Raw genomic sequence first — 15224 nt, forward strand, 5'->3', positions numbered from 1 at the left:
TTCAAGGAAAAAAGAAATAAGGGGTGAATGAAAGGACAGCATGACAGTAAGCATCTTACCTCCTTTTTGCTTTTCTCATATTCTTTTTGGAGGATTTCATACTGGAGAAGTACTGCAGAAATACAAGGACGCCAGTTAAACATCTTTCACAACTTTGCATGAACTACACAGTAAGTTATTGCAACACACTATATGGGAGATCAACTCAGAGGGAAACTTCTACTGCAAACCACAACTCATTTCCAGCATGAGGACTACTCATGGAAACGAGTGCTAATTTACCAAAAGTATTTTTAATGTTGCAAAAATATATAATTACAAACAGAGGAAATTCTCCCCCAGGATGAGAAATACAATTGCTAGTTAAGGTGATGACAGTTCCAGTCATATCTGTCTACATTCTGCCTGTTGTATGAATCAGCATCAGTTTTCCTGAATATGCATCTAATTTCAGAACAGAAGGCATGATCTGTAAAGGGTTTACAAACCACACTGTGTCTGGGTTATTAATGTCACAGTGACACAGACTACCATGGAAAAGAACAGAGCAGACAGCAACTTCAGTTTAATTTTTCCAAGTTCCAGTCTTCAGTAGAATAATAGGAATAATCTTAATGTTTTCTCTCTCTATTTATGAGTTCAGTAGGGCGCTTTGAACAAAAGGATACCATACAAATCTCGCCTTAAGACATCTTTCAGAGTGTTGTTTACTAACCTAATTCTAGAGGGAAATTATACAGCAGTCAGGAACATTTACTCATTTCATTCCAACAATAACATTTTTTGTGTTAAAAAAAAGTTTATGCGTTTTACCAGGAGTTGAAGAAAGTACAGACTGTCTTGATTTTATGTTTTACAACAGTTTTACATGGCTGCTGTAAGTCATATAACTAGAGCGTTCAGAGATGTTATCTACGTCAAAGCTCTACAAAACATGCAATAATACAGACACAGCTATCATATTAATATTCAAATGCTCTAAGTCATATAAATAATTATCACAACACATGTCAGTGGTCACATTTGTGCCCGTTAGAAAACCCAAAACCCAATTCTGAAACTGTTTTATACACAATGAAATGTATAGTTTTAATGCACTTGGCTCCCTATAACAATTATAAAAAGAATCAATTAGTTTTATTTGATTATCCAAGAAAGAAAAAAACATGTTACTTAGCTGGGAAAAAAACATAATTAAATGGGTAATGAGAAGACAGGCTGCAATATACGTTTCATCTGTACATAAAAACAAAAGAAATGCCAGGATGTTAACCAAAAATGTGTGTGCATGTCCAAACAAGCCTCTCAATGCAAAAGAGGATTTATGGAGTATTTCTAAAGGAGGATTACAAAGTACAGCGAATGTAATAATACAATCTTTGTTCCACTGCAGAATTTGTTGGTTGGTAAATAGATTATTTGTTTCCTCGTACAACTATTACAGGCTTTTTCTTTCTGGGGAAAAAAGGTAAACAAAGTCGACATTGAGATTGTTAAGTTGAGTGTTAACTAGGGGGAAAAAAAACAAAGAACAAAAAAACACTACTTCATGTAGGCCTATTATTATAGTAACGTTACCCATGACTTGTAATTCAATCCAAACCTCCACACACACCTAAGCACAACAGTTCAGCCTAGTTTCTATACACTACTAAGCACACTGGTTAGGGCACACCAGCACTCCTAATGCATTCGACACCGTCACTCTTACCTTGGTTGGACAGGTCCGAAATCATTTTCTCTTCTTTCTGCTCTCCTGTTGACGCCATTGAGAATTCCTGTGATTACTGATTCAAAACTCCGGTTCAGCACAGCGCGAGCGATACAGGAAATGACACCTGGTCACACCTACGGTCACCCGCGTGCTCTGTGAAATGTAAAGTAAAAATGTACCATGCAAACCATGGTTTTTTGGGGGGTTTTTTTTGCAGTAAAACCATGGTTAATTTTCGTAAAGGTTTAGAAAATAAATTATTTTAAAACACATCGCATTTCACTCTTAGATAATTTTCATAGTCCTTTTTTTTTATTTAATCATGGACATTTCCACCAGTGTCATTTTCATATCTTACATTTTGTAACGTTTAACAGCATTTTTAGAATAAAATTGCATTTAAAATAGCCAGCATTTTATATATGCTAATACACACAATAATTATATTTTTTTCTTTCTGCTTGATCACACAAAATTATTGCTAGATTGGACATGACACAAAAATAAAAAAAGTTCAAATTGATATTTAACATATTTTTTTATTTTCTTTTTTTTTTTTTTACCCATCTTATATTATTTTCCCCTCCTTCTTTAACAAATAAACTAACTTTCAAAACAAACAAACAAAATCTTTAAAAGGGGCAAAAACACTAATAAAATGAAGCCACATTAATCAGACAGCAGTTTTTTTTAAAAAAGCACTCTAATTATTACAATTTTTTTAACAGTATAGGTCTGAGACACAGGTAAAACAATAAATTCTAACACAAAAGCATTTAAATATTTGCACAAATAATTGAACAAAATGAAACCTGTTACGATAAAATCAACCTCTGGGGCATAAAATTGCCAGAATTTAAAGAAACACCCACTAACTACAGGAACTTTGATATTTTTGTGGAAACTGTTATATTTTTGTAAGGATAATCCCTTGGCACAGACAACAACCCATTGGCATTTTCATTCACTTCAGTTAACATTACTGAAATTAGGACAAATAAATAAAGTAGTCAGCCAATCAAAATATAACAATATAATTTAATTAATCTGAGAGGTTTTACAGGTTTTACAGCAATCAACACAGGTAAAACACATTTACACATACAAGAGGGGAATGCTTAATCAGTCTTATAGCTCAGCACATAATTCAAAGCACAGATGCCGTAACCATCCTTCATCCTCCTCTAAAAGGGAAATAACAGCCGTCAGTGACAAGCATACACACACTATATGATCATTCAACACCTGTAATTACCTGTCTGTCAGCATAACACAAACTAAGTTTGGTGAACAAACATTCATTCAAATTAGTTTTTTTTGGACATTAAAATAAATAAAAGCAAATATTTTCAAGGGAAGGGCTGGAAATGAAATTGTAAATCAAATATTCTCATGACTTACATTGGAAATATGGCATCATCTGTGTGCTTGTTGTAGTGATGAATGGAGGATGTGAGAGAGCACATAAATGTGCAAGTAAGCCCTGAATTTTTCCCTTTGAGCTCAAATGTTTTTAATATTCTCTGTAGGCTGCGGACTGTAAAATAACTTGAAAAAAATAAAGAAATAAACTATAGGACAGTATGCAATTCCAAAACAAATCAGTGAAACAAAAGCATATAACGATTACATATTCTATCCCCACAAAGTACACACAAACATGTATAACACAACAATGAGGAGAAATGGAATAATCTCTGGTGGTAAAACATGGGATAATGACATGCATGTTTATATAACCATTTTATGCATATTAAATATCTATTATCCCAGAGTTATGCCCTGTAATTCTAAACACCACTTGTGAGAGTAGAGGTGGACGCAAGGGGTGAGGTTTTCTGAGGGAGATAGGTCATGTGACCTTTAGCCTGGGCCTTCAGAAGTTGTAGTGGTCTTAGGAGGCTCCGTGACGGGCAGCAGACTCTCTCGGGTAGAATTCGGCCAGTGTGCTCTGAGGAATTCTCTTCAGCATTTCTTTGGGGAAGATTCGGAGCAACTGCCAACCAATGTCCAGCGTCTCAAACACAGTTCTGTTGTCATAGGGACCTAGAGAAATAGACACATGCATCATAAACTCAAAGTCACACAACATAACACTCAAACTTCCATTATGTATCATAACTTTTGAACCATTTGTCACATAATCAGGTGACATATACTATTGGAATCTATGAGCAATCTATGACCAACAAAACATTCATTTCCAATGTGAAAAATTTTGCACCCGACTCTTCCGATATCTAACTGATTGGACTTATGGTTTTCTTAAAGGAGTACAAAAAGGGGTCTTTCAAAGACCTGAAAAATCCAATAGGAAAAAAAGAGACTTCAGGGAGGTCTCAGATTGTTTTTGAAAGAAAATATTCACCTTTTATCTATACATATACTTTCATTTTTGAACTGTCTATTTAGCAAAGAAACCTGAAAAAAGTGTATCATGGTTCCCACAAAAATATTAAGCAGCACAACTGTTTTCAACACTGATATTAATAACACAGAATGATATAAGAAGCTTATTAGAATGATTTCTGAAGGCTGGAGTAATGGCTGCAGAAAATTCTGCTTTACCATCACAGTAAGAGATTACATTCTAAAATACATATGAATAGAAAACAGTTATTTTTAATGGTGAAACAACCTCACAATATTACTGTTTTTACAGCATTTTTTAAATATCATTTCAACCTGGTGAGCATAAGACACTTCTTTAAACTTGTTTTTTTTTTTTCATCTTACCGACTCAAATTTTTGATTGGTGTACACAGACAGATATAGAAACATAAAAGTCATAAAATATAATATAAGTTTTATAATCAGATGTGAATGAATGAAATGTTCTTTAAGAAATTAGCTTTACAGCCTTGTATTGGGCTTCATGTTGCTTAAAAGGTCAAATCCGCTGACTGACACATAGCATCTTTAATGGCAGATTTCAGTTAAACAGAAAAATGCTTCATTTGAAGGAAACACTATATTGTTCCATGAAAATGATGGCAGGATGAGTGAATACATGTATTGTTCTCTCTAAATAGAAGCAATAACTGAGATTGTTGGAGTCCAACGTGTGTTGGTGGAACAATGTCCTTTTCTACCAATGACGGTAACGACACAGCAGCTGTGTGACAGACACAAAGGAGGTGGAGAGATTTCATCCCCTAAATAGGGCTGTGATAAATATGAAAGATGTACATATTTTTTTAAAGTGAAGTGGAGGGTTTGATGGAGATGTAGGGCCTTGCACCTTGTGCCGCGCTGAAGAGCAACAGCATTGAGAAGAACATTCACTGAGGAGAAAGTGCTTACAGCAGAGCAAGAGCATTGGCTGATAGAAATACTGTCTAGTGGTTTCCGATATTGAACAGCATAATAGTACACACTCCCACAGTCAAAAGAACCTTGGAATTTGGAGAAAAAAGTGCTCTACTGTGATGAAATCTGCTTAGAATAAAGCAAAAGTTTCATTCACCAGAGACAGACTTCAGAATAATTGGGTCTTTGCAAGTACAGCTCTAACATTTCTGCCAAATTTAGACCCATGTAAGTGAATGAGCCAATGTGGTATTGAGAACCGAATGCTATGGATTTGTACCTTGAGTGATGAAATTCTTTTCAAACTTCTGCAGGAACTCCAGGTATAGCAGGTCATCTGAAGTCAAAGCCTCCTCACCCACCACAGCCTTCATGGCCTGAACATCTTTACCAATAGCATAACAGGCATACTGTGGGATTATGAGAGAAACAGAGTCAGAATTAGCCTTAAAAAAAAAAAAAAAACTCAATTAAATGGCAAACTGTGGTATAAACGTTCCACAACTTAATTACCAGCTAGTTAGAGACATCAGAGTGATCTTTGCGGGTCATGCCTTCTCCAATAGCGGACTTCATTAAACGAGAGAGAGATGGCAGTACGTTGATGGGAGGATAGATCTTTAAGTGGGAAGAAAAGAACAACGAAGAGCAAGGTTATGAAAGTAATAGGAAAAACTGTGTTCTAACTTTGGAAATGTTCACTTTAAAGGTTAATTATTAAATATTGAGGATAAATTCATGTATATGAAGCAAACTAATGAGTCCTAGTGTATTTTGCAGCTTCTGCACAGATGTTACGGCTGCTCACCTGTCTGTTATGCAGTTGTCTGTCAACATAAACCTGTCCCTCTGTGATGTATCCCATCAGATCAGGGATCGGATGGGTGATATCTGTAAACAGAGGCAAAAATGAAATTGGCAGATTTACACAATTTTATGCAGTCAAAACTGCTTTTCTAGTCATAAATGATGTTGATGTTGTTATTAAGGGCATTTATAAACCATTTCATTTGTAGCCCTGATCTGAAGATACTAACAGGACCAGCAATATTGTGGTGTTTTTGACAGAACAGAGATAGTGAGTTATTGAGATTGAAGGGCAAAGAAAATGAGAAAGAAGAAAGATAGAGGTTTCCTGGTGCTGCTATAATAGGGAACACCCATTCAGAAACACACACACAGGTCCTTCACAAGGATGTTTCTATAGTAACCAAACCCATCAAGAGTGCTAGTTACTGGGTGCAGTTGCTGTGTCCGGCCTGAACACAAAATAAATAAGTGCATATTTTATAACACTAACTGTCCAGTCATTCTGATTCTAGCAAGTTTTGCAACGGTGGAAGGACACCTTCATCACTGAAGAAAACTAATAAAACTTCATTCAATTCATATACATTTAATCCAGCAATCAAATGTACAAGAATGTGCATATGTGATTGGCTGTAGTTTAGAGACAAAACTAAGAAGTGACCTAAAACTTACAAAACCTTTGTTAAGGAACATTACGGGATGTTCTCAATCAAAAAAAAAAAAAAATGAACTAACAATTCTAAATAATAAATGAACCATAACAAACAAAATAACTAAAGTAAATAAAAAAAAAAAAAAAAAATAACAAAAAAAACAAAAAAAAAAACAATAATTAACTATAATTAAAAAAAAACTATAATAAAAAAAAAAACTATAATTAAAAAAAAAAAAAATAACTAAACTAACTTCTAACTAACTAAATTAATAAATAAATAAAACAACTAAATAAAATAACTGAATAAATAACAAAACATGTATATCTAAATAAATAACTAAATAATTGAAAAAAAAGCTACAAATACTAAATTAAATATCTAAATAAAAAAACTAAACTGAAATAACTATATAACAACTAAATAAGTAAATAAATAAATAAATAAATATAGATTTAATTAAAATGACTAAACTTAGGCTAAACTAAATACCTAACAAAATAAGATACTAGACTAAATTAGAACTAAAAAAATAGATGTAATACAAATAATTAATAAAATAGCTAAACTAAAAAACTAACGTAACTAAATATTACATTTTAAAAATATTTTTGACTTTTTTTTCATTGAAAAGTAATAGCACACTTCTCAACAAACTGCTCAGAAAGAATAGGATGAGTTACATGCTGAAGCTGAATATTTGTTGAAATGGCTTTACATCCTACATCATCAACAATTAGTGTTATATAAAAATAAATGTATGCGCGCATGCACCATCATTAGGCATGGTTAGAATGGGGATCTGGGTGATTGATCCATTCCTGCCCTCCAAGATCAGTGTACATGTAACCTAGAAAACCACGACGACCCGGCACCTCTTCACGGGCAGCAGAAACCTAAAACCGCAACACATACAGACAAAACGGGAGTTTTACATCATGACAGGTTCTATGTGTGATGTGTACATATAAAAGTTTTCATTGTCTCCTTTGAAGTAACACAGGAGCATCTTCACTCCTTTGAACTACAAGAAACTAAACCACAACATCTGTTCCACACAAACCGATCAAAGCCGGTCAAATGATGTTAATCTGTTTTGTGCATTTGCACACTGAGGCACTTTTATAAACAGAAAATACACTCCGATCTTCTCCCAAGGTTAAAACGAGTGTAGACGTTGTTCTGAGCCTCACCTTTACCAGGCTGAATGGGAGTGGGAGTTAAAAGTTAACGCTTGCGCGGCTCTTTGGAAGCAGAAGCCAAAGCAGGCAGCTTTGATAGGGCTGAATGTATCCCAAGGTTACAGCGGCACAAAGACAGGAGGCAATGGTCTTTTCACATGCATGCAAACTATTTACGCTTAACACATTCAGACATCCAAACATGTTTGTGGCACAAAAAAATTATAATCATTGGCATGAGGGTGGAAGAAGGAAGATGCTGCCAGAAAAAAAGCATCTTCAGAAGGCTGAGGAACATGAAGTATACACAAATCTGTTTGTCTGTCAGAACGTCCCACTGCTATGTTTAGAATGGCATACTACCATACAACTCATACTATTTTGCTGTTATGCAAACTGTGACCTAAAATGTGTAGTATATATCCACTTTATGGAATGCAGTATCTTTAATGCAACACACTCCATTTTCTTCACTCTTCCAGTGCAAAAAAAAAATCAAAACCAACATTAACCTTATTTTTTTTTTCTTAAACACATTCTTCTTCACTCATGATTTAATACCGAAACTTAAAAAAATATTTGAATTCATTATTTTTTTAAAATAATTTTCTTAAAAACGTGCTCCCTCTTGATCCAATAGTGAGTCAAGAAAAATATATTAAATCTCAAAATATATTAGGTACATAGTTCATTCATCACACTGCAATAGGAAGGTCAACATATTGAGCAAATTGCATTTTGGAATAAAGTGGAATACCCAGTGTAGTGTGGTCTTGTTGTTTATTACACATTTTGCTAAACTGTAGGATCCTCTGCGAATTTTATGCATATAGCATTCTAAACACACATATACGATTTAGAGCAGAAATAATTATAATAACACAGTAAAAAAAAAAAAAAAAATATATATATCTCTACACATTGTTCTAAAACTATATCTCTTATGTTTATATAATTCGATTTCAATTTTTTTTATTGTTCAGAATACATTTTTTATATGTAATCTACGTAAATTTTTATGTTAATTCCATTCCAAGATGCACAGAGAGTTGTACAAAGCATTTCACTGCATGTTGTACTTCTGTGTATGCTTGTATCCAATAACACTTGATTTGATTTGATCTATCAATATGCTAACAAAGCCACTGTCTTGGTTTAACATCAGGTTTTGTTTAAAACACTATTTTTACACCTTGGCAGATGGTGCTGAAATCTATTCATTACAATTGGACACAGTGGCTCTTCAACATAAGCCACAGAGGAAACACGATACTAACCGTAACGTTGGCCATTGCTCCAGCCTCCAATATTGTTCCGAATGTAAAGAGGCGGCTACTGTGCTTTTGTTACACGAGATTGTGCTCTTTCATAGCCGTCATAGCTGTTTGTTCACTGCCAAACAGCTGGAATATGATATAAAGGAAATAGCCCTGTACATGCAATGTCAATTACTCGTATTGCTAAGCGGAGTTGAGAGATGCTAAGTAAGGTCGTTATTAATATGATACATGATAACGCAATATAAATGTGTTTGCAGTGCATCTAGCCTAAGAAGTGCACAGTACAATGGCTAGGAAAATACAAAATGATATAGAGACTAGATACAGAGACTTCGGATTATTTACTTGACAAGGTCACTTATGTTTAAGCAGGTATGAAATTCAAATGGAGAACAACATGACATATGATGAAACGGGGCACTGGAAATATCACCACAAAGCACAGAAGGTGTTTCAGATTTGCTTGCCCTTGCATCTAATAGAAAAACCTACTTTGAGGGAGACCTTCAACCATGTTTGTTGAAATGGCTGAATTCACTATAACAAGATTTAATAAATGAATAAATAAATAAATAAATAAAGACATACATCCTTAAAAAAAAATGCATGGAGTGAGTTCTAACAGCTTGTCCGTTTACCAATATAAACCTGCTGAAATATATTCCAAGCCTTTTAGGCTCACCAAAGCTGCCTTTATTTGACCCAAATGTGCAGTAAAATATTGTGAAATATTGTTACAATTTAAAACGACTGTTTGTATTTTAATATTTTTTAAATGTAATGTATCCCTGTGATGTTAAAGCTGAATTTCAGTATCATTACTCCATTCTTCAGTGTCACATGATCCTTCTAAAATCATTCTTATATGCTGATTTGCTGCTCAAGAAAAAAAGTTGGGGCCGATTTTTATTTTTTACAGTTTTTAATGTAATTTGTGATTAATGTCTTTACTGTATACAGTAATTAATAAAAAATTAATCCTTTACTAATCCCAAACTTTTGAACTAAAGTGCAAAACCATACTACAGTCAGGGATCACCATGCATTTTTGTAATATGGAAAAGATAAACACAGAATATTAAACTCCACCTATAAAAAATTCACACTAATTCAAATCAATTTTAAAGGGGTCCTATTATGCTTTTTCACTTTTTCAACTTTAGTTATTCTATAATGTTGCTGTTTGAACATAAAAAAGATCTGCAAAGTTACAAAGCTCAAAGTCCAATTCAAAAGAAGATATTTTATTTAACAGAAATCACTTTTCAGAAACTAAAACGAACGACTTGTTTGGACTACAACGCATATTTCCCGGGATTTGTGATATCACAAATACTGACGAATGGGACGAGACCTGGTTGAGCTGCAACAAGTATTATCACTATGTAGACATGCTAGCTTTCCCAAAGCAGACAAACTTAGAGTGGTTACAATCATTAGGGTTTAAATCGCACTCAAATTGATTTGATTTTGACGCAATATTTACACTGAAGCTTGCAGCAGGCGGCTATGGTAAGGGGCATGACATTTTCTGACCAGGCGCCGAGTGCTGTCAATCACAACACACACTGGCCCAGCTAACCAATCACAGCACATTTCGTATTTCAGAAGGCGGGCCTTCATTTGATACAGAAACTGTTTGAGCCGTTCGAGAGGTGCTGTAATAATGTAAAATATGTGAAAAATAATATGTTTTTGAACAACCTAGTATGAGAGCCTGTTCTAGTACACCCCCAAAACAAAATCAAGACTTTGTTAAAGAGCATAATAGGACCCCTTTAAGTATTTGTTTATGGAAGTAAATTAAAAAATACTTTTCTCAAAAATCTGAGGCTCTTGCATGTTAATGGCCCTTGATTCTGACATTCATTATGAGGAAATTATTTTATCGATATGATATCGTCCTTGCCTCTCTCAAAGCCTCTGCGTAGGAGCTCATGTCCGTGAGGATGACCAACACGTGCTTCTCACACTGATAAGCCAGATACTCCGCTGTGGTCAAAGCCAGACGCGGAGTGATGATGCGTTCAATGCTACATAGAACAATTCAAAAGATTCAAATAGTCAATATGAATGTTATACAAAATGCATAAGAGGACAGAGGTCATTTAAATGAATTCTCACGTAGGATCGTTGGCCAGGTTCAGGAACAAGCACACATTGTCCATAGAACCGTTCTCCTCAAAGTCTGACTTGAAGAAACGTGCAGTCTCCATGTTGACCTGGAAATAAAAAAACAAACAAACATGTGAAACGTTGAACAAATCCAGAGTAAGACCTTCACTTCCTGTTTCATCAGACTCTAATGAACTGACGATGTCAGGTACTTTCTTGTTCATTGTTCAACCAAAATCTAATCTATTCAGTTCAAAATGACCTCTTGAAGTACATTTCCTGCTAAAGGAAAATCCTTTTCCTTTTATAAAAGGTTTAGCTTTTTGACCACCCTGCACATAAAAGCAAGATATAGAGTTACATTGCGTTTAAAGTGAATGCATTAGACACGAGTCTGCACTGGGAGCCCAGCAGCCACAGGACACAAGGCTGGGTCAGTGACATTTCAAGCATGGGTTAATGGAAGCCCTCCACACTTGAATACACAGGTGAACCTGACACCTGACACAGGTAATACCTGTCTGAGAGGACAGACCGCAGCCACTCAGGTGACAATAACAAAGGTTTGGGAAGGAAGCAGACAGGTGAGGGCAGAAGGTTAAGGTGGTGTTGAGGAGCAGGATTAAGACACCTATGAGGACCAACATTCACCCACTCACACAAAATGGACACAATTTTACATTCTGTCCACTGAGAGGATCATTTTACACAAGCATCCTGAAATAAACACTTGAGCCATGTAAAGAGACCTAGATGTAAAACAGAATTTACTGTTGTAAAGAAAGTGAACACACAAGGAACCTTGAGTAAAACAAGCCTTTGACCATGGTTAAAAAAAAAAAAAAAAAAAAACATACTTGGAAACTGGCACAAATAAAGACACCGAAAACCACTCACCCCCATGGCAGCAAAGACAATAGCGAAGTTTTCTGAACTGTAGTCCATCACATCTTTTGGTTTCTGCACCAAACCAGCCTGACGACAGATCTGGGCAGCAATCTACCAATCCAAAAGCACAGAACAAAACGTATTAGAGTTGTCCAATTTGGTTAAAAGAAAAGAAAAAAAAGGGGGCTCAGGTAAGTTTCAGTGTTTTTGCAAGAAAGTCTTTATAATCACTAAGGCTGCATTTATTTGATTTAAGATACAATAAAAACTACTTCTGTGAAGTGTAGTTATAATTTAAAATAACAGTTTTTGTAGTTTAATATACTGTAATGTGTGTGTGTGTGTGTGTATATATGTGTGTGTGTGTGTGTCGTGTGTTGTATATATATATATATAATATATATATATATATATATATATATATATATATATATAGATGTATATATATATCTATATATATATATATATATATATATATATATATGTATATATATATATATATATATATATATATACACACACACACACACACGTGTATATATGTATATATACACACACACTACCGATCAAAAGTTTGGGATCAGTGAGACTTGTAATGTTTTTTAAAGAAGTCTCTTCTGCTCATCAAGGCTGCATTTATTTGATCCAAAATACAGAAAAAAAGTTAGAAAAGATTTCTATTTTAAATAAATGCTCTTCTTTTTAACTTTTTATTTATCAAAGAATCCTGAAAAAAAGTATCACAGCTTCCCAAAAAATATTTGGCTGTTGCCAACATTGATAATTCTAATAATAAATCAGCATATTAGAATGATTTCTGAAGGATCATGTGACACTTTATAATGGAGTCATGATGCTGGAAATTCATCTTTGCATCACAGAAATAAATTATATTTTAAAGGATATTTAAATAGAAACCATTATTTTATATTCTAATAACATTTTGCAAGATAACAGTTTTTTTCTGCATTTTTGATCAAATAAATGCAGCCTTGATGAGCAGAAGACTTCTTTAAAAAACATTACAAGAAAAAAAAATTTAATCTATAAAAAAAAATTAAATAGTTGATGCTATATTCTGTTTAGCATGTTGAACATTAACATACTATAGTGCTAAAATGAACATCATTTGAGTGCAATATGTGTTTCTATAATGTACTATATATGTGTGTGTGTGTGTGTGTGTGTGTGTGTGTGTATTTGCAACAAAGAGATTAAGACCACAAGCATGAGGAATTTCACGCTTATCACTTAATGTAATGGTCCTGGATGTCTAATCCAGCCTGACCCCTGTCTGAACTCTGACCCAGAACACCTGATTCTCTGAGGGGATAAACCCGGCTGTGACCCCACAACTCCTGTTTAATGAAACGAGAAACTTTTATATCACAGCACAGCGCCTTCATTAGTAAGACACTGAAACCCTCTTTACACTTGGGCTGTTGGAAGTTCACACTGTTCAACCTTGGCTTTTGATCATATATTTTCATAACAGACAATCACTAGAGCTTTATTCTCTTTTCAAAGTCTATATACTGAAAACAGTACATTTTTCCCCCAGTTTAATCTGATTCATTAACTATTGTCCTATTCATCTCATTGCCATGACAGAATTCTACACTCTTCCTTCTTGCATACGTGTAGTTGATCATTCACTCTTTCAGACATGGAACAGGTTTCTTTAGGCATGGAACAGATCTGAACATAAGAGATGGGCTTGACTCTTGAAGCTTTCGTAATTCTGTTCTTTAACATACTTCAACATTCGAGCAGAACAATTTCACAATTTATACTGTTCAATTAGCAGCGTAAAAGCAGAATTAACCTTGGTCTGGTGCTGGTTTTAATAGACTATATTCATATTCTTTACCCAGGGCCTTAACAAAGGGTTTAAAATGACAAAAACCCTGGGTTAGCCATAGTGTGAAAAGCCCCAAACCATTGTGATTTATTATTATTGCTTGTGTGAATGACTTTGAGTGTGGTAATAGGAACTTTCTGGTTGATGGTTTGAAGAAAACAGCTCTCGGGTGTTAAAATCTCAGGGTTGAATGAACCAGCCAGTACTAATGACAAAAGATCAATGTGTATGGAAAGAGGATGTACAGAAAGCCTCATTTGCCAGTTACGAAGAAAATATGCAATAGAGTGGCATATCTAATAAAGATCTCTCATATCTGCGACTGGACCTAAGAAACATATGTACTTGAAAAGAAAATATGCTTTTTCTATTTAATGTATACCGTAATGTTTTATCTAAATAACTGAGAGGACATAAACAGTTACTAACCATCACCAAAAGAAAATATTTAAAATAGTGCAAAATATACAATCAAATGAAAGCGTAAATAATAGAAATAATATAGAGTCAATGGTCTGAGAATTATTCACGTTCTTCCTTTGAGTTCAGAAATGAGGAGATTCTAAAACTCTGGTACGTGTCTTTGAAGGTTTGAAGCCTTGACTCAAGTTGGGTGCTGTAATTAAATAACTCAACTATTTGCAAAGACTGCACCAAAACTGAGGCTAAAACGAGGCAGTGAGGCTTAAAAATTATTTGACCTTGAATTACGAAAAACTACTTTACAAAACATACTTCACACAAAATAATTATAGTTATGAGAGTCAAATAGACTCTGGGGATTAGTAAACTAGCTATGATACAAAATGCTAGACATCATTGACCTTCCCACACTTCCTACTATTCCTACTCAGCCTACTTATATCCTTAACAGCTCACGTCGTGGGTTATTACATTCATTTCAGTTTGGCAGCTGAGTCACTTACAGTCATAGCTGGTGGGAATAACCAACTTCAAAAGCCTATTTGTGATCTCTGGGACAAAAATGACTTAAACGAAAGCAACCTCTTCATAATAATAAACTATATGGTTGTAAACTCTCTAAATCCCTCACTAAAAGCCTTGAAAATTATGTTTCTGTGTGTATTTCCCATCATCAATTCATGCGATAGTGAGTTGGTGGCAAAGAAATCATTTATGACCTCTGCTCTGTCCTCTGAAAGTTTGAGGAACCAATTTAGAGTTCAAGAATCATTTATGATTCTTATCATTCAGTTCAGCAAGGACATCATACTCATCTTGGAACTAAACAAACCAACTGACCTAAAGCATGTACTGAATGTATTGATCAGTACTAAGTGGTTAGTTTTGTTTGCTTGCTCTAGAGCTCTCGAAATCATACCTCTTCCTCCCGCATTCACACGAGTGGAGAATGTGATGAAACAAACTCTGACCCACCTCACTGTTTCCACA

General features: G+C 34.5%; 1 protein-coding gene and 1 pseudogene across 1 annotated transcript in view; both read right to left on the minus strand.

The window, feature by feature from the left end:
• The window catches only part of shtn1 (shootin 1), a 28150-nt gene extending 26275 nt beyond the window's left edge, over window positions 1-1875 (minus strand). The window contains exons 1-2 of the mRNA XM_042742162.1: window positions 1712-1875; window positions 60-112 (exon numbers count right to left, since the gene is read on the minus strand). Of these exons, the coding sequence (XP_042598096.1) occupies window positions 60-112; window positions 1712-1769 (111 nt within the window). The 5' untranslated portion in view covers window positions 1770-1875. The remainder of the gene's footprint in view (window positions 1-59; window positions 113-1711) is intronic.
• An 857-nt stretch (window positions 1876-2732) lies between these two features.
• Window positions 2733-15224, minus strand: part of LOC109071070 — a 28481-nt pseudogene continuing 15989 nt past the window's right edge.

This window comes from Cyprinus carpio, chromosome B17, assembly GCF_018340385.1.
Source record: "Cyprinus carpio isolate SPL01 chromosome B17, ASM1834038v1, whole genome shotgun sequence".
Taxonomy (NCBI): Eukaryota; Metazoa; Chordata; class Actinopteri; order Cypriniformes; family Cyprinidae; genus Cyprinus; species Cyprinus carpio.